This window comes from Astatotilapia calliptera, chromosome 10 (genome assembly GCF_964374335.1).
Source record: "Astatotilapia calliptera chromosome 10, fAstCal68.1, whole genome shotgun sequence".
In the NCBI taxonomy this organism is placed as follows: Eukaryota; Metazoa; Chordata; class Actinopteri; order Cichliformes; family Cichlidae; genus Astatotilapia; species Astatotilapia calliptera.
In genome coordinates this window covers 2,394,887-2,414,390 of record NC_137431.1, presented here as the reverse complement: position 1 = coordinate 2,414,390, position 19,504 = coordinate 2,394,887, and the positions used below count along the sequence as shown (strand labels likewise).

Sequence of the window (19,504 nt, the reverse complement as noted above, 5' to 3'; positions counted from 1 at the left end):
GGACAAACCGTTAAACGAAGACAAAATGCTTTTCTGTTCCCTTTTTATAGTTATCCCTGTGTTTATCTAGAAAAATCACGTCTTCTACCTAACGCTGAACTGTTTTGATGACGCAAGAAAGGCGTAGATATACTTTGATCATAGGGGTGCATGTATGATATTATTGCAATACGCCATTTGTGTAATAAGACTATTGTACTTATGGGCGTTAGTTATGTTTTTAATATTATAGAGTATCAGTATTTTTTTGTCTGTGTTAATACTAGAGCCAGAACACTTAATCCTTGAACTCTAAGTTATTCATTTCACCCCTCGTATAAACTAGTGGTTCGTTCCGCGGAGGGGGGGTTTAGAGGTTCCTGTAGCTTCTCTGGATTTGCCGTGACGCGCAGCCTCGTCCTGTGTTTGGGTGCTTTACTCGGGTATAGGAGAACCGTGGAGTACACATAAACTAGGACTAGCTGTCCGGAGCGGATCTCGAAGATCAAGGTGAGTTTCACAAAAGTGGAGTCCTAAAATAGTGGCGGTGTTGTCGTTAAAATGAGTCCATCGGTGTTTAACAACGCCAAATAACGGTCACGAATCAGCCAGACTGAAGTACTCGGAGGATGCCAGTGTGCTGCTAGCTTAACTTCTTGTTAGCAGGAATTTGTTAAACGGTACTTAAAAGGTCGCTCGGGTTACTTTGAGCTGCCAGCATTTGAGGTAGCATTCTGCAGGCCGTTTAAACTACCGACGGAAAGAAAAATGGGCATTGGTGAAGGTTAACTGTGCTTCCAACAGACTGGAAAGTTCAGGTAGAAAACCATTGGCTATTCTGTTGATTCACAGCTGAAGGTCTGCTAATGGTCTTAATCCTGTGTTAGCGTTAGAAATTTAACGTAGTGAACTGGGAGTGCTTGTAGATGTACGTATAATTTTTTGGTTATATGACATGTTAATTATAAAACTCAAAGTTTTAGATGTTTTTGTGTGTGTTGTCTACTGGGATTGGTGTTGTTAACGTTGCTTAGCTTGTTTTCTGTCCTTGATTAATATTTACGTCGTGTTACGACACACGGAGACAAATAGAACAAACAATAGGGTTTCTTTTAGGTTATTTACAAAACATTTTAAATGATTCCAGCTCTACTGGATGATCATATATGTTGTTGCATGTTCTCAGATCAGTTGTTGAGTGAATCCCGCTATCTCGTCCAGTTGTAAAAGGTATTTACTGTGTGGAGACAAACCCCATAATAACTAAAATATTCAGTGCAGAGATCCAAAGGCACAGTAATAATCATTCACTCTTTTTGTCTGATGTTGTGCCAAAAAGTAATTGCCAGTATTTAAACCGAGTATATCACCTACAACAACATAGGTTATTGAATAATGTCCTCGAACAACATTCCTGTCAGAAGGTAGAAGCTGCGATCAGTTTTTGGTGAAAGGACTTTTAACAGCTCTATAAATCAATTTTAAATGGCAAAAAAGGGGACTGGATTCATTGTCAAAGGAGCTTGCAAAGAAAAGCGTCTGGACTTCTTTAAGTTGCTTGAAAACGTTTCACCTCTAATCCGAGAAGCTTCTTCAGTTCTAAGGTCAAATGGTGGAGAGTCCCAGATATAAACCTAGTGGGAGTGACCCCCCACAGAGGGACAAAAGGACCCCCTGATGATCCTCTAATCGCCTGAGCCAAGGTGTGAAATTGGGTGTGGGACCCAATCACATCCTGGGCCATCTGACCTCAGGAATTCGCATGATAAGGTGGGGCCAGGTTTCACAATGAACATACCCGAAACTCTGGCTGATTGGGACCCACACCCAGTTTCACACCTTGGCTCAGGCGATTAGAGGATCATCAGGGGGTCCTTTTGTCCCTCTGTGGGGGGTCACTCCCACTAGGTTTATATCTGGGACTCTCCACCATTTGACCTTAGAACTGAAGAAGCTTCTCGGATTAGAGGTGAAACGTCTTCAAGCAACTTAAAGAAGTCCAGACGCTTTTCTTTGCAAGCTCCTTTGACTACGATGACCTGGATGACTGAGAACCTTCACAGAAAGACTGGATTCATTGTAATGTAGCGCACAGAGTAGGTACAACAATGCAGATCCAATACAGGTACGAAAGACACCCCCCCCCCCCCCCCCCCCCCACATGCATACATCATTATTAGCTTTTTTCACAGACTTATTGTAATGTTCGTTGAGCTATGCTTGTTATATCTTCAGACAGAGAATCCACAAATTCTTTGAATTCTGAAGCTGAAATTAGTGGCTACAACTCAGACAATAGAAGAAATATGAAAAAGAGCCTTTGTTTTTGTCTTGAGTTTTGTTGGATTTCTTATGAAATCAAACCTGCCAGTGGGAGAAGTTTTCTTCCACTCTGTCACTGTATTCATGATGTCCTGATTACATGATCCAGAACGTAATCATTGTTGTTATTACTTCTGTCCAGCAGAGGTTTTAAATAGAGCTTATAGTGCAGTCAGAAATCCTCTCCTTTAAAAGGAGCTGAGAAAGCTCAGCATAAGATTGCGCAGTCTTGGCAAAGGCCTTGACTTTCCATGCTCTGGCTAAATGTTACTAGGTGTGGAGGCCTTAGTCTTGGGGCATTGCAGAGCTGAAAGCTGAAAGCTCTCTGCCTGGAGTTTTCCCGTTGAGACCTACAGACAAGAAGGGGTGAAACACGTCTGGTGGCCAGAGCTCTGTCAGCATTGTTTGTTGGGGCTCTTTTTTTTTTTTTCAATCAAACCAAGTGAACTAATCTAAGAGAGCCAGGTCCCTCCTCTGGTAGCAGCTGACAAACGAGCGTACCAACAAGACCAAACAAACTGTGACCAATGAGACTAAAGTTAATTTAGATAATGTTACAAAATAACTGTGCAAAAAATGCCCGGTGGTGTTTCAAGATGGTTACTAATTGGCAAGTTTGTTGTTTTGCTTCTGTTCTTTGTTTTTTTCCCAAGAGGAAGTTTTCAGTCACCTAATGGAGTACTTGTAATTTTGAGTAAAGTTACTGAACATCAGTCTAAACAACTGCAAAGAAAGGATTGGGTAGTGTACATTACTTGCTTGTGTTCATTGTTATATGTGTTTCTAGAGTGTCCTGACATATTTCCCACTGAGACAACAGTTGTTTTAAGACCGGGCCATTAATGTTTGTATTGTTGGTTCAGTGTGGAGGGGTTGGAGCATGTTCACACAGTGTTAAGAGAGTGACTGGCATTTTTAATCTAGCACTTCAGTGATCACATGACCATTTTATCATTTTGGGTCATCATTTTTCTATCATCAACTAAAGATGTATTAAAAAGGACACTGTCCCTTTTACTGTATCTGCACCAAAAATAGTTTAGACCCCCAAAAAAACCGTTCCTCCCGACCAAAAAGTACATTTTTAATAAGTTTATATGAAAGTGTGACCTAATTACTAAGAAATACACTTAGAGGTTGTGCATGCTAACCGTGTTATCTGTCACTGATTGTTTGAACACAGGCACACTATGGATGAAGAGGAACAGTTTGTTAACATTGATCTGAATGATGACAATATCTGCAGCGTCTGTAAGCTAGAGACAGAAACGGGGACCTTGTCTTTCTGCCACGTCTGCTTTGAACTCAGCATTGAAGGTAAGGCTGTGGGCTGCTTGCGTGTTCACCAACAAAGTGCTATGGGGGGAAAAGAAAAGAGCTGCCTGCTTTTTTCAAAAAAACATTTTTAAGTGTGACCTTTTCTTAATTGCCACACACTGTCTGTCTGATGGGATTCTGAATTTGCCTTTGTCTTAATGTCCAGCAATTTCAGAGCTTTTATCAACAGGCATGAATATATCAGTGCTGCTCTTAGTTTCGGATTTGGATTATGTAGAATCATCCAGATTCTTCTGCGGTCATCACTTCCCATCATGGCAAATATGCCTGCACCAGTTGTTGCGATAAAGTCTGAGAGCCTTTCAGTTTTTCATCGGTTTGATGTCTTATAGGATTGCCTGTCACAGTCGCTTCTTTTATCCTCTCTAGAAACAATGTATAAGCTACATGTGCAGGGTAATGGGACTGCACGACCGAAGCCCTAAGTATGGCAGGCTGCCGTGATTCTCCCGTTTGATGTGCCACTCCAACTCAAGAGCATGTGTTTGAAGTTTTTTCATGTCTTAATTAATGAGTGGCCTATTTGAGGAAGAATAGGGAATCAAAAGGGATTGGACATGCCTCTCATTTGGCACTCGTCTCACAGATGCACAAAGGCTCTTGTTGAAGTGTGTGTATATTTTTTATCTACATATATTGTGATTGTGTATGATGTGTTAAACAGCTATAGAGGATTCTGGGAACTGCCCGAGTGCTTCTAGGATGGTATATCATTTTGAGATGGGCTGGATTGTTTTGCTCACTTAGGCTGTCTTTGCATATTCTATTTCAGGATGTTGAGTCCAAGTACTAAAAGTCTATCCCCAAATCTGAGGTGTCCTTTGGCACTGGATGTGTCAGAAAAAACCCCTCTCAGATTCAGTTTTTTGGGGTGCAAGTTTTGACATCAGCATGTGTAGCATTGAAATGGCTGTTATGTAACTGTCGGATATGCTGGGAGAAAAGGTAGAGTTTGCAGACAAGCACGTGTTTCTGGTGCAGCTAAGCATATCATTGGTCAGAGAAAAGCCTGCCAAGCTTCATGTGGCCACTTTCGGCATGGCTGATTGGAAACTAAAGCCTAGCCATGTGCTCGCTGACTGCTCATGTAGACTTAATAGCCATAGCTCCCATTCATCCTGCGCCACTGTTTGTTAAAAGAGAAGAAGCAAGGCTACAATTTACTCAACGGCAAATCTGTTAACTCTGATAAACATGAGTCTATATACACCTTCATAGTGGTGTTTATCTCTTTTATACACACACACACACACACACACGCACACACACACACACGCACACACACACCCCAGAGCCCTTGTGTCCCAGGTCACATCAGGTCACATCAGGTCACATCATGCTATCACCATCATTCATTGGCTCATTCATGTTGGCTCTGAATATTCAATAAACAGCAGAGTCAGAATTATTTGTTTTTGTTTGTTTATTTATTTACTTTTTTGTGTTAGATAGAGGCCACTTTGTATGTATTACTTTCTACATGAACAGAATATTAACAGAATTATCAAGTAAATTTATTGGTGTGGTTCAAGAAAATGCCATCACCCCAAAGAGCTTTTTTTTTAAATTTTTTTTATTTTATGAACAAAGATAAGTGTTTTCTACAGGCCACACAGCAGGCAGACTTGTAGCTGGCTGAAACTAAATGGTGACAAATGCTGGTTTCAGATGTAGATGGATAGAGATCAAGTCTTTCTGTGTCAAAAATGATATTTTTAGACCAGGTGATTGTGTGAAGATGAGCCACCACATGCACAGTCCAATTGCATCTAAGGAGAAGGGTTTATTTTTTACTTAAACGCACCACATTTGGAGAAGACTGATTTGGTACTGCACTTTTGCAAAGCTGAGTGACCATTAGGGTACACGTGACCCGAAGAATGCTGAAATTTTTCCACAATATTCTATTTTTTTTTTTTTTAACATTTTGACCACAGCTGAACATTTTTGTAAAATCAATCAAGTTGCCCTTTTTTTCTGCAGATGTTTTTATTTAAAAAAAAAAAATGTTTCACTGCACAGTGTGGTGGTGACACTCACCACAACTTGACACTGCCACATTGTAGCTAAGCAGTAGCAAAAGAATCCACTATGAGTTACACTCAAGTATTCTTTTCAGTCCACATCCTCCCACAGATGTGATTACAGATACGCATGAAGTGGTGTTGTTCAGACATGTCCGGCAGCTGCTGACATGCAGAGTATTCATGACTGTTGTTGGATAGTGTGCACCAACAAGTCAGTAATGTTGAAACTTTGTCATTTCCAGGTGTCAGTATATTGTGTTCCCTATTTAAAGGCACTTTTGTGCGGCGTTGTTTATCACCAAAATCGCCAACGGTAGCAGCGGGTGCAGATATAAATGTAAATCCTGTTTGTGGCTAAGACTTTGTTCACAGTTTAAAGTCAAATGAATGGACAGGAAGTGCAGTCTTTGTATCTCCAAGTAGCTGTTTCCTGAGGAAATCACTTTGGCCTGCATCTGCTTGTTCTATGAGAAAGCATCAAACAAAATTTTGTACGTATTTATATACTGCTCAACCTGTACTTAGGTTAACACGTCTTATTTACAGTGTTTCCTTTCCTTTTTCTTACTATACCATCTGAGCGGTATTCTAGCCCTGAGCGTCAACACGTTGCAGCAGAGAACAAGGGGGTGACTGCAGTCCCACACCCAGAGCCAGCCAATTACTACTTATGTTCTGTGGAAGAGCTGTTTCATGTTAAAAGAGTGTGCATATTTCAGAGGAAGTTTTATAATTAGGACATCTTTATAACCGCTCAGACTAACCTGTCAATAACCAAACCCAGAAATGCCAGTGATACCAAAGATTATAAGATGACTAAGAGAGCCAGAGGGAGGGCTGGGCCATATTATAGTGTTCACGATAATACCGGTACAATGTTAGGCAACGATAAGAAAATGAAATATCGGGATAAAATATGGGTAAAACGCACATGTGCAGTGCCTTTGTTTTCATACGCACATGGCCGATTGTTGAGTGAAACGGATGAACCAGAATTGGTTTGTAAAAATGGTGCAACTTCAGTGATGTGGAACTGGTTTGGTGTTTGTCCGTCAGATACACAACAAAGCACTTTTCTTTTTTTTTTTTTTTTATTTATTTATTTTTGTACAACATGCAAGCAGGCCATCGTTATTGCCGTATTTGTTGGACTAAGGTGCTCGTAAATCTGGGAGTAATCTGGGTCCTAAACTCCGTTCTCTTAGGGTCCCAAAGTCAAACGAGCATCACTGAGAGTTAAAAACTGTCTAAATCCAATTCATCTTTAATAAAACGATCAGCATTGCTGCTTTACCAGGTGAAACTATGAAGTTTAACATCCAGGCATCCATGAAAACAGAATTTATTACATTTAACGGAGTTAGAAGTTAGCAGGAAGCTAGCGGAAGTTAGCTCGCTAGTTTCGCTAGTTACCTAAGCATGATATAGCATGTTCTGAGAGATTTCTGAAAACATTCAAACGTACAGCTCTGCTATCCCTTCCAACATAAATGAAGACAGGAAACTAAACAGCAGTGGCGTTTGTAGGGTTACTGAAGTTGGGCTAGCTGGTATATAATGATGTTCTACGTGATCGCTAGCTACACAGCTATGTTAGCATAACATAAACAGTGAAGCTGCAGGATGAACGCCAACCTTTTTCCCCTCGAAAAAAGTTAACGTGAGGGTTCCTGGTGGTTAGGGACAAATGCAATCGCATGGCAGGATGCTGTAAACGGACCAAACTTCAGTCAGGAGAACAACTGAGATAATCCATCCACAATGCGAGGTTAGTCATTAATATACTGCAACAACATGGGAATAGAGCCGCTGCCAGAGAATTCAACATTAATGAATCAATGGTACAGAAGTGGAGGAAGCAAGAAGAATGAGTTGAGGAAAGTTTGATTTATCTGACTGTTTTGCTTAATGTGCCTTATAATCCTGTGCACCTTATGGTCCGAAAAATATATATTATCGTCAGTTATATGTTATCGCAAATTTTCAAATATATATTGTGATAAATATTTTTGGCCATATCGCCCTGCTCGAGCCAGAGGTCCCTTTCAGTTGTGGCATACTGGTATAAATGTTGGTTTGGTCGTCAGATGTCTATTCTAATTTTAATTACACAACTAATTATTATCACATGTGATCTCTAAAGGACCACATTAAAGGAGCAGAGTACCTTTGGCTGTTATGGTATCGCACACTTTCTATTAATATATTGTGCAAGCTGTGATCTGTAAATACCTGAGAGAACTGACAAAAGGTGGATAGGTGAATATTTTCTATCCAGCCCCCATCACAGACGGTTTCTTGTTATTGGACTCCTGTGGCTCCGTGTCAGACGATCAGTCTGCTGAACCGTCACGTTCAGCTGGAACCCAGAACCATTTCTTTATTTTTTCTTATATAATTCTGAGTGTATTCAAGTCGGGTGTTATTATTATACCAGACTTTATTAGGGCTTGGAATGAATAAAGATCAAATTCCTACACCGAAAGGCTGGAATATATTAGACGGTGCTGATTCTGACTGCAGCATGCTTCTATAAACGGCTCATTTATTGTGGGTGAACTCTTCACCCTGGGGTGTATTGAGAGGCCCAATTATGTTGCAGCCTGTGGTAGCTGTTTGATTGAACACAGCTGGGGTCCAGATATTTGCTGAACCCACGGCGTGGTCTACTAGTTTTGTACTAATACATGGGTTTGAATGAACAGGCTCTTTTTAAATCAGAATCAGAATGGGTTTTATTGCCAAATGTTGATCGGGTTTACAACATTAGGAAATTGCTGCGGTGCTTCAGTGCAAACATACTGTTATAAATACTGTTATAAATTAAGCTTAAATAGACATGAAAATAAAAATGAGAATAAGAATTAAAAGTGCTAAGTAGATAGATAGATAGATATATACATATCTATCTATCTGAGTGCAGGTGGTGATCAGTGCCAAACATGGAATGATGCAGTGAACACAGCGTAGGGTCATGTGTTAGTGGTGGGAACAGTCATACGGTTATTGTTCATGTGTCCAACAGCAGAGGGGAAGAAACTGTTCTTATGGCGAGAGGTTCTGGTGCGAATGGACCGGAGCCTCCTGCCTGAGGGGAGCAGGTCAAACAGACTGTGTCCAGGGTGAGAAGGGTCAGCTGAGATCCGAGCTGCACGCCGCAGTGTCCTGGAGGTGTACAGGTCCTGCAGAGATGGGAGTCTGCAGCCAATCACCTTCTCAGCAGAGCGCACAACACGCTGCAGTCTCTGTTTGTCCCTGATAGTGGCTCCAGCGTACCACACGGTGATGGAGGAGGTGAGGATGGACTCGATGATTGCAGTGTAGAACTGCATCATCGTCCGTGTTGGCAGGTTGAATTTCTTCAGCTGCCTCAGGAAGTACATCCTCTGCTGGGCTTTCTTAATGACGGAGGTGATGGTGGGCTCCCACTTCAGGTCCTGGGTGATGGTGGTACCCAGGAAGCGGAATGAGTCCACAGAGGTGATGGGGGTGTCAGTCAGGATGATGGGGGGGAGTGGGGCTGTGTGCTTCCTGAAGGCCACAATAATCTCCACTGTCTTCTGGGCATTCAGCACCAGGTTGTTGTGGCTGCACCAGGACACCAGACGTTCAACCTCTCTCCTGTAGGCAGACTCATCCCCGTCCGAGATGAGTCCGATAACGGTGGTGTCATCTGCAAACTTGATTAGCTTGACAGACTGGTGGGTGGAGGTGCAGCAGTTAGTATACAGGGAGAAGAGCAGGGGAGAAAGAACACAGCCCTGAGGGGAGCCGGTGCTGATGGTCCGGGAGTCCGAGACATTCTTTCCCAGCCTCACATGCTGCTTCCTGTCTGTCAGGAAGTCAGTGATCCACCGGCAGATGGGATCAGGCACATTCATCTGGGAAAGCTTGCCTCGGAGATGGTCTGGAAGGATGGTGTTGAAGGCAGAGCTGAAGTCCACAAACAGGATCCTGGCGTAGGTTCCTGGGGAGTCCAGATGCTGCAGGATGAAGTGTAGGGCCATGTTGATGGCGTCATCTACAGACCTGTTGGCTCTGTATGCAAACTGCAGGGGGTCCAGGAGGGGGGCCGTGAGGGTCTTGAGATAGGAGAGAACCAGGCGCTCAAAAGACTTCATGACCACAGATGTCAGAGCCACGGGTCTGTAGTCATTTAGTCCAGTGATCCTAGGTTTCTTGGGGACAGGGATTATGGTAGAGGACTTGAAGCAGGCAGGCACATGACATGCCTGCAGTGAGGAGTTGAAAATGCCAGAAAACACTGGGGCCAGCTCGTTTGCACAGTGTCTGAGGGTGGCAGGAGACACACCGTCTGGGCCGGGAGCTTTCCGAGCATTCAGACTCTTAAACTGCTTCCTCACACCTTCTTCATGAATATGAAGAGTTGTGGTGGGAGGAGGTGGTGTGAAATCCTCTTTTGTGTGGGGTGAGGAGGGGGGTGTTGTAGGTGAAGTGTTTGAAGGTGGTGATGGCTCTGTGGAGGGGGGAGAGGTGGGGGAATGAGTGTCCAAAGTGTCTCTATTGTTGGGGCCGTTGGAGGTGTGAAGGCTACTTGATGGCTCGTCAAAACGGCAGTAAAAGTCGTTAAGGGTGTTGGCCAAGAGCAAGTCATCAGTGGAGTGGGGGGTTTTAGGCTTGTAGTTTGTGATATTCCTAAAACCTTTCCACACAGAGGCCGAGTCATTCTCTGAGATCTGCTGCTGCATCTTCTCAGAGTGCTGATGTTTAGCAATGTCCACTTCTTTAGTGAACCTGTACTTGGCCTCTCTGTAGCAGTCCCTGTCTCCGCTTCTGAACGCCTTTCTCTTTTCCAGCCACAGCTTTTTGAGTTTAGGAGTAAACCAGGGTTTGTCATTGTTATAACTCACCCTGGTGCGTGATGGCACGATGCTGTCCTCACAGAAGTGGATATAGGAGGTGACAGTGTCCGTAAACTCGTCCAAGCTGTTAGAAGCAGCCTTCATTGTGTCCCAGTCTGTAGACTCCAAACACGTGCGAAGCTCCTCCACAGCCTCGTTGCTCCACAGTTTTTTGGTCCTCACGACAGGTTTGGAGAGCTTCAGCCTCTGTCTGTACGCAGGGATTAGGTGGCCTTAAGTCTCCTTTAGCCTGACATAAATTGCCTCATGGTGTTTAAACCAGCACATTTCTGTAGTATGAATAAGTAACTCTGATCTTTCTCCACCTTGTGTGGTGTGCATGTAAGGTATAATCCTCGTTTCAGCCACAGTTAACAGACAGTGCTTTAAAAATGATAGAAAATAGTGTACATGGGCCATTATTAGGGCTGCCACAAACGATTATTTTGATAGTCGACTAGTCACCGATTATTTTTGCGATTAGTCGACTAATCAGATCATCATCCATTGGACGTAAAACGTACAGCTTATTGCACCAGCAGCATCTGCTCTTATATAACTATCATTAGCTTACAGCTTTAAGTGTTTAAGGTCTGTGCTAACTAAAAATAAAGACAAGATGAGAGTTTATTAAATTTTAATGAAATTTGCAGATTGTTTCGGTGAAGTTTAATAAACTCCTTGCTATCTAAAATATAACAGGACACCGGAGTAAATTCTCGAGCATCTCACACTTCTGATGATCAGCTGTCTGCTTGACGTTTATTCAGCTGTGTAAAAACTATAACTTTAATCTCAGCCAAACCGATTTACTCAGGAACAAATAAAATACAAAAAAAGCCAAACAATAACATTTTTAAGTTATCTAAGTGACTCATATATATTTAACCTGAGTAGCGAAAGACGGCGGTGGGTTTGAAAACGATTTGCCGGGAGTCCGGTGTTCTCACGGCTCTAGTGAGCGTTAAACCCCGGCTAGCTATCGAGCTAGTGGGTAACAGACGTCTCCGAAAATGTCGGAGCGCTTTTGAAAATATGCGGTGTCTTGATAAACTGAGCAGATATTTGAGGTTTACACAGCTACATTCTCGCCTAAAAATATGTTAGCCATTATGCTTATGTTGTTAAACAAATTAATCAGCATTTGTCATGCATCAATATCCTTTTCCATGAACAGTTTGTTCTTTATTTTCTGGAATCCGAGTACTTGTTAAACGTGGAGTTTGTGTTTGAATGTATGATTGTTAGTTCACAACAGTGTCTGCATAAACATAGTTTAGGCATAAGAAATGTTGCTCTCCCTGCCACTCACTGTACTGTGTGCACAGTGTGACTGTAAGCCTCAGGGTAAAAGAGACACGCCTTGAACAGAAGCATTCCTGATCTATATTTAGTTGATTTATATTAATAATAATAATAATAATAACGGTAATGAACAAGGTCACATTGTGCTGTAGTCTGTTTTTCAACGTTGGCAACAAAACACACACAAAATAAATAAGTATTTTAAACATGTTTGGATCATGTGCATCTTCCTTACTGTTTTGTTTTTCTGAGCAAATTCTAAGTTTGTTTGTTGTTGGTTTTTTTTGGGTTTTTTTAATGGCCGCCATACTTGTGGAAATAGAGTTGTGCGCATGAGTGCTTGTAGGTTTCTGTAATTGTATCTGTGTCTTCCAGGCTGAAACAGTTGCTGTTGTTTCGGTTAGATGGGGTTTCCTGCACCTGTGATGGCAGCTAGTCTGTAGGAAGCACTGCAGGACATCTGTAGTGGTTAACATGTAGTCTGAGTTCACGAGTCATTGAGTTCGTTGTTGTTGCCGTGTGCAGCTGCTGACAACACGTTCTCCTAAGCAGTGGCATGCAGCTCTTATTGACACCTCACCATCAGTGACCTGTGTGCCGCTGTCTCCATGCCAACTCCCAACACGTTATTAAAGTGTGTCAAGGATTGAGTGGGCAGGCGGCTCAGAAGTTTGATGAAACAGACATTACTAATATATCACATACTATCCGTATAATGTTCTGCAAACATGTATCATTGAGTTTTCTTTCCCTGATGGAAACCACAAGAACAAATCTGTAAGTGCAGGTCAGAGTTCAGTTTGGCCAAAACGTTTGCCGCTAAAAGAAGCTGGCCTGTCAAACAGAGGAGGTAATATCTCTGTGGTTTTGTCTTGTTCCCCAACTTTTCTGAATGCTTGTTTTCCTTGTGACTAAAACCTTGTGATTTAGTTGTAAAGTGTTTGAGTTCTACTGAAACGTAATCCTTGTCTTAAAGGAAACTCTTTCCCACCTGCCTGAAGTCTGATTATTTGATTTTAATGAAACAAGCTACCTGAGTTCTGATTCGGGTGTGGGTCTGAATTGCCTGATTCTACTTTTGTATAATTATTTGTAGGCAGGGATTACTGATTACAGGCCTGGATTTGTTCATTAAACTTCAGCTTGCGTTTGTGCTTTTGTCTACGACAGTTTAACTTCACCCCTTCCCAGACGAGCAGACCAAAACAAGTCCATTGGTCATCAGTGTGACTAATGTCTCTGGATGTCACAGCCTAACAATGTTGAATCACCTCCAGTGAATAGTCTGTGTGTGCCTGTGGCTGTGTGTGCAGCCATGAAAGACAGTAGCGCTAAGCTGCTTAGCTGGTGTGAGGTCTTTTGCTGGTGGTGCACGGCCCTGGTTGTGTGCCAATGATTTTTCTGCTGGCAAGTGGTAGTCACTGTTTTTGTGGACATCCAAAGGCTAAGACTGATCAGATAAATCCATGGCTGTGTGACTGGCACAAAGTTCTGTGTCTGAAGAGTCATTGACTATTTGTTAGACAATTATTCACGCACTCGCACGACTCAAAACTCTGATAATATTTGGTTCCCTCATAAGACTAATCCATTGCAAACATCTGACTTTTTAGGCACTCGGTGTCAAAACCGAACTACGCTGAAGCTAAGAATAGATTTGTGCCACACAGTTGTGTAATGGTCTAAAACCTTCCTATGTGCTAAGGCATTTAAGGTCTATTAATGCAGTCTGTCCCAAATTAGGGATGAACTATTTGATGCGATTCCACAAGGTTACAAAACAGAAGCTTTCAAAAGATACCAAAAGCACTGCCTACAAACAAATTTGTGCAGAAAAATATTTTTGTCTTCCTTTTCATGTGAGCTGCTTCTATTTTATATAACTCTAGGCAGAAAACTGACTTTTACAATTCATACAACATGCAGCCTCAAACCACTAAAACCAAAATTCTCTTGGTAAATTTTCAGCCAGCATGCTTTATGTCTGTCTTTGCACAACTTTGCTTACTGTCTCTGCTTTTATACATAAAGTTTCCTTTTCTCATGTTAGTTTTGCTAGTTGTTGTTGTTGTTGTTCTCAAAGCCAGTTTTTACAATGACAATTAACTCAACTCTCTGTGTTGACTTCATTAATATTTTCTCTCCATTTCAGTCATTAACATCAGTATGGGTTCTCTTCTTACTTAGACTAAGTGGAATTTGTTGAACCAGCATCTCCGTGTGTGTGTGTGTGTTGCCTTACGTTGTTTTGCATGTGTGTAACTTTAGAGCAGCCCTGCACTACAAACGCCAAACATGAGGCTTATGAGTGAGTGTGTCTGCTGTGGTCGTGTCGTGTAGTGAAAACAGTGACCTGGCTGCTGGTAAAGTGCAGAGAGGCGCTTGTGAGGTAAATGTCTCTGTGTGAGCTTCTAAATCGAGATGAACAACAGTGACTAATCTCCTCACCTCAGACTCCAGCACATATGCCTGTCTACTGAGAAATAGAGGCTGTAAGAAGAAGGTCACCTCTCCATCTCTCTAAAACACACACACACACACACACACACACACACACACACACACACACACACACACACACACACACTGTGTTAACGCTTTCTCTTTCACCGTCAGCCTCCCATTGTTTATAAAGCCACACTCAGAGGTTATTACAGTTGTGTTCTACTTACCGTAATTGTCGGGCTATAAGCCGCTACTTTTTGCACAAGCTTTGAACCCTGCGGCTTTTAGTCAGGTGCGGCTTTTCTATGGATTGTCCGTGATTTTTGTCATATCGTAAGACGATTTGTTTTGTGTGTTCCGCTGTTGTACGGCACTACGTTGCCTGGCGGAAGGATCGGGGTTCAAGAGTGGTATGTTAGTCACATGTCCGTCCGCCAGGCAACGTAGTGCCGTACGAAGTAGCGCGAAAAACAAACTTCAAAGTAGCGCTACGCATTCAGCGGGAGGCGTGGATGATCAGCGGCGATAAACTTGCAAGTTATGCCCAACTCCACCGGTGGATTCTGACAGCGTGGAAAAGTGTGAAAACATCCACGATCACCAACGGATTTTGAAGGGCTGGACTGTTGCATGATGGAGAGGAGGACACCGCCACGGCCCTTCTGAGGGTGTTCGACTCTGACACTGACAATGAGGATTTCTTTGGTTTTGTAAGTGACAACGAAGGAGAGAAGAAGAGTGGATGACGAAGCCATCCTGAGCCTGTTTGTGTCCGACACTGGAGAAGAGGACTTTGGTGGTTTTAGTGCGCAGGAAGAAGAGAAAGATGGTGGTGAATGACTGACTTTTCTTCTTGTTAAAGCTGTGTCACTGCACCTCAGCCTAAAAGGTAGTCCGAATCTATTTTTCTGGTGTGCTGTAGGCTACTGTTATGTACTACATGTGCAAATATGTACCCATAACTTGTTTTTCAAAATATTAATAAAAGGGGTGTTTCTCCAAACAGCCATCTCTTTCCTGACAATTCCCTTTGTGCATATTCTCTTACATATGATAAGTCAACATTGAAACACCTGCGGCTTTTGGTCAGGTGCGGCTAATGTATGTACAAAACAGGATTTTCCCCTGACTTTAGCTTGTGCGGCTAATATTCAGGTGCGCTTTGTAGTCCGGGAAATACGGTATTTGGAGTAATTTCCTGTTACACGCAAAACTGAGCACAGTGTGACCCTCTTTTAATTTTTGGATCCATGAAACATTACATTTTATGTGTAAAGGTAACCACAAGGAATGCAGAATTAATTATTTTACACCAGGGAATGCATCTTTTTAGTCTCTTTTTCAACAAGTGCTGTATTGTGCAGTTTTTCAAGCTAAAATGGGTTAAAGAAGCTAAAATGTAGTCACTGCTGGGTAGTGAAGTCATAAAAATATTGTTTGACAGAAGCAGGCACAGGTAAGTCTCATGAATTAATGTAAATGAAGTGCTGCTTCATATGGACAGAGAGACCAATTTCCTCTCATGAATCCTCCGGCTTTAAAAAAAATGCTTTATATTTGCATTGAGACTGAGTTAATCTATTATCCCTCCCATCTCGAGCTCTACTGGCTAATCCACTGAGCACTAAGCAGCTTTTACTGAGAGATTGTGGCAGGTCAGTCTGTCAGTTTTAGCTTGCTTTCATACTAGTTTACTTCTTACTTTTATTTGCTGTGGCAAGTTCAGTAGGTTATTAATCCAACAGAATATGGTATACATGCAACATGATTTAAGGCATAAGCTAAAATAGCAGTTACTCTGTCTTCTTGCATTAGCAGGAGGCAGAAAGAGCTTTCTGACAGTATTGTTTCTACTGCATGTGGTAGATTTGGTGTGTGTGTCTGTGTGTCTGTAAGCTTTTGAAGCAGTATGCGGTGGCTGCAATGAAGAAAAGCTGGCATGCTAACATTCTCAGAACTGAGGTTTTCACTGCAGCGTTTCCTGCTGCAGACAACGGACACTCTGCAGATGTTACTTATTAATGTTAATAATTTAGCGTCCAGCCTAGCAGCCCCAGATCAGTGGCGTTTTACTGGCCTTCAGGGGGAAAAAGTCTCTTTATCTTTATAATTATTTTATATCTATAATAGTCTAAATCTGCAAAATAATGTGACTGAAGCCTTGAAATAAACACGATTCAGTACACATGCATGGGGTGGTTGGCTCACAGCAATAGAAAGTGGGACGGCTGCTGCAACACATTATATCAGACTAGTTAACAGTTCATGTTTCTTTTTTTCTTTTTTCTGTAGCTCTACTGTAAGTTTATTTAAGGGCAGCTTTTTCCCACTAAAGGTTTTTATGGTGGTTACAAGAACAAGCACTGCTGTTTCACATGCTAGGAAAACAGGTTTGTCTCCACTTCACCTGAGCTCACTCAATAACGGCTCTTCTTACAATAGAAGCTTTAGCTGACTGTCGTTTTGCACTGTGTCATTGCGTTTGTCGTCGTCTTATTGACTCCCTGCTTTGTCCGTGTGAATGCAGGTGTCTCCTCTGCTACCTTGTTGCACTCCAAGTCCCTGCGAGGCCACAGAGACTGCTTTGAGAAATGTCATCTCATCGCCAACCAGAAGCTGTCACGATCCAAGGTCTCCCGGAGTGCCTACGAGGGCATGAAGCTGGCCCTCAGCCAGAAACTGAACCGCATCATTCAGTACGCCCAGAACAAAGACTCTGTCTCCTCCAGTGGCCCGAACAGACGGGGGGCTAAGCTTCTGTGTTACGGCCAGCAAAATGACCGCAAGCTGCTCCCCCAGTCAGACGCCCAGGTGCCCCGCTACACGCCCTGCTGGGACACGGGCAAATCAACAGGGCCGGCTGACTACACGATGGGTATGCTGGAGCGCCACACAGCCGAGGAGCTAGGACTGCTGCAGGAGTCGCATTCTGACGTTTGGTCCAACGACAGCAGGAGAGGTCTTCACAGCCGGAAGCCATCAGGAGGACAGCAGCGCGCGCACCAGGGTCACAGCAGAGAAGAGTGTAAGCACATTTCTTCTTTTCACAAACAAACTTTAGCAGACTTTGGTTTTATCAAATTGGAGTTGAAGCAGTGGAACGTTTATGCTTTTCTTCTTCTTCTTCTTCTTCTTTTAAAAAAGAAAAATACATCTGTCAGCAGACAAGTAAAGCTGCTCTCGCCTCTCACATTATTCAGTTTTATCTTCAAAAACCTCAGCGTGTACAACAGCAGAACGTTTTTACTGTCCTTCATCTTCCTCTTAGCTGTGATCTCTCCAGAGAGAGGTTAATTTTCCTCTAACCTCGAGATAGGCTGTGTCCTTGGCTGCTTCACGTCTCATCTCCAGTAAAGCTGTTTATAACTACAGATCCTGCAGGATGTGACTGAGCCTGTTAGAGGCCAGCAGTTTTCAAATTCTCTGCTTATAAGTGAAAGATGACAGGCAGTTCACAGGTACACTGTTTAAACTGTGGATATTTCCACAGGAGAACAGCATCACCCTCTGACACTTGAGATGGCACAGACCTTTGCAGTTATTTAAACAGAGCAAATGAAGTTTTAGTGCGTATTATTTACAATTTCTGACATCGACAAGTAGCACAAGTGTTGCAGCATGTTTAAAGTCTATTCTTATTCTAAATGACATCCACTGTGCTCACACACCATTAAACGTGATCTCTTTTCTTTTAGTGACTGAAATGAGTGTGGATGAGCTCCATCAGCTAAATGCCCAGCTACTCCTGCAGATTCAGAGTAAGTGGTTTTTACTGATATCCTGATTGAACAGCTCCTTTCACAGAAGGCTCAGCAGTCATAGTCATCTATATTTTAAGCATTTTTAAAAACCTTTGCTTCAGTGTGAAATCCTCCTCTCTGATAAATCCCCACATGAGATTTTTGGTGCCCTCAGGAAAAAAGCTGCTCTAGTGAAAGGGTCTTTTTAATTCCCAGTCTGACTTTTAGCTCCCCGATTCAGAACATAATACTCAATAAATTAGTGCCTGAAATAGACTAAAAGGCTTCTGGTCAACACATCATCTCCTTGAATCCACTGCCGGCTCTGTTAGAGCCATTGTTTGCTGCTTATCTCAGCTTTCTTATCTCAAGAGGTCCAGCGCACCATGTGACCTCTGAGTGACCTATCACACAGCTGCTTAAATGAGCAGCTTAATCATTATTAAACTGTCATGTTATTTTTTTTCTTGATTCTTTTGGATGAGTAAAATTATCATTCTTCTTGCTGCCAAGAGGCAAATTACCTGAGCTAATGTGAGATATTGTCCTCCCAACGTCCTAGTGGGAGCGTGTCCTGCACATTTTTGTTCACCCTTTAAGAGCAGTCACTTCCACAAATGTACCCACAGCAGATGGGGATGTTAATTGCTCATGTTTAATAATTTGAAAGACTACATAAGCCCGCCCGCGACTTAATGATCTGCAGTGTGTGTGTGTGTGTGTGTGTGTGTGTGTGTGTGTGTGTGTGTGTGCGTGCGTGCGCCTTGTGAATAAAAATGCTGATCCCCTCTATCCACCCCTCCTCTCTCTCTTCACAGAGGTCTTTGAGGAGTTGACAGTTGCCGTGCAGGAGAAAGACTCGCTGGCATCTGAGCTGCACGTGCGTCACATTGCCATCGAACAGCTCTTTAAAAATTGCGCCAAGCTGCCCTGGCTGCACATTAGCAGGGCCGGGGTCAAGGCCAGCAGCAGCAGCACTGTGGAGTGAGGTGCTGGGAGGTGGCTTTTGATTGGCTGCTGGGAGGAAACAGACGAACACTTCAGACTGCAGAATGCAGAACGTGTAACCTGGAGGACACTAGAGCAACATTAAGGGCTGGACTGACATGGTGTTTGTTTTCATGGTTGGAGTGATGATGCGAGGTTTAAAGGTGATTTTCTGCTCTGAATTCCAGCCGAACCGAGTTCACATGAGATGTTAGCAGCAGGTAAAAAGCAGCACAGAGGTTCCTGGGACTGGATGAGGCTGTTTTTAATGGACAAGATCACGTTTTTAATTTCAAATATGTTATTCTTTTCAAAGACTGAAAAACAGTTTTAAAATGTTCCAAACACATTTGTTATCATCGTACTTTTGTTTTAGTTTTCTGACACATTTCAGTTTTACAGTGGATTTTCCTTTCTTTTGTTTTGGATTCTGAGAGTTTGATTCTGTTTTTTGTTTGTTTGTATTTTTGGATGATTTCAAATGAACAGTGACCGTCCC

General features: G+C 42.6%; 1 protein-coding gene across 1 annotated transcript; it reads left to right on the top strand.

Annotated features, from left to right (window-relative positions):
• Window positions 1-351: 351 nt before the first annotated feature.
• On the top strand, window positions 352-19,149 carry c10h21orf91 (chromosome 10 C21orf91 homolog). Its single transcript, XM_026181797.2, has 5 exons — window positions 352-489; window positions 3,485-3,618; window positions 16,806-17,303; window positions 17,974-18,036; window positions 18,837-19,149. The coding sequence occupies exons 2-5, from the start codon at window positions 3,492-3,494 to the stop codon at window positions 19,004-19,006; spliced, it is 858 nt and encodes a 285-aa protein (XP_026037582.1). The 5' UTR covers window positions 352-489; window positions 3,485-3,491; the 3' UTR covers window positions 19,007-19,149.
• The last annotated feature ends 355 nt before the right edge of the window (window positions 19,150-19,504 follow it).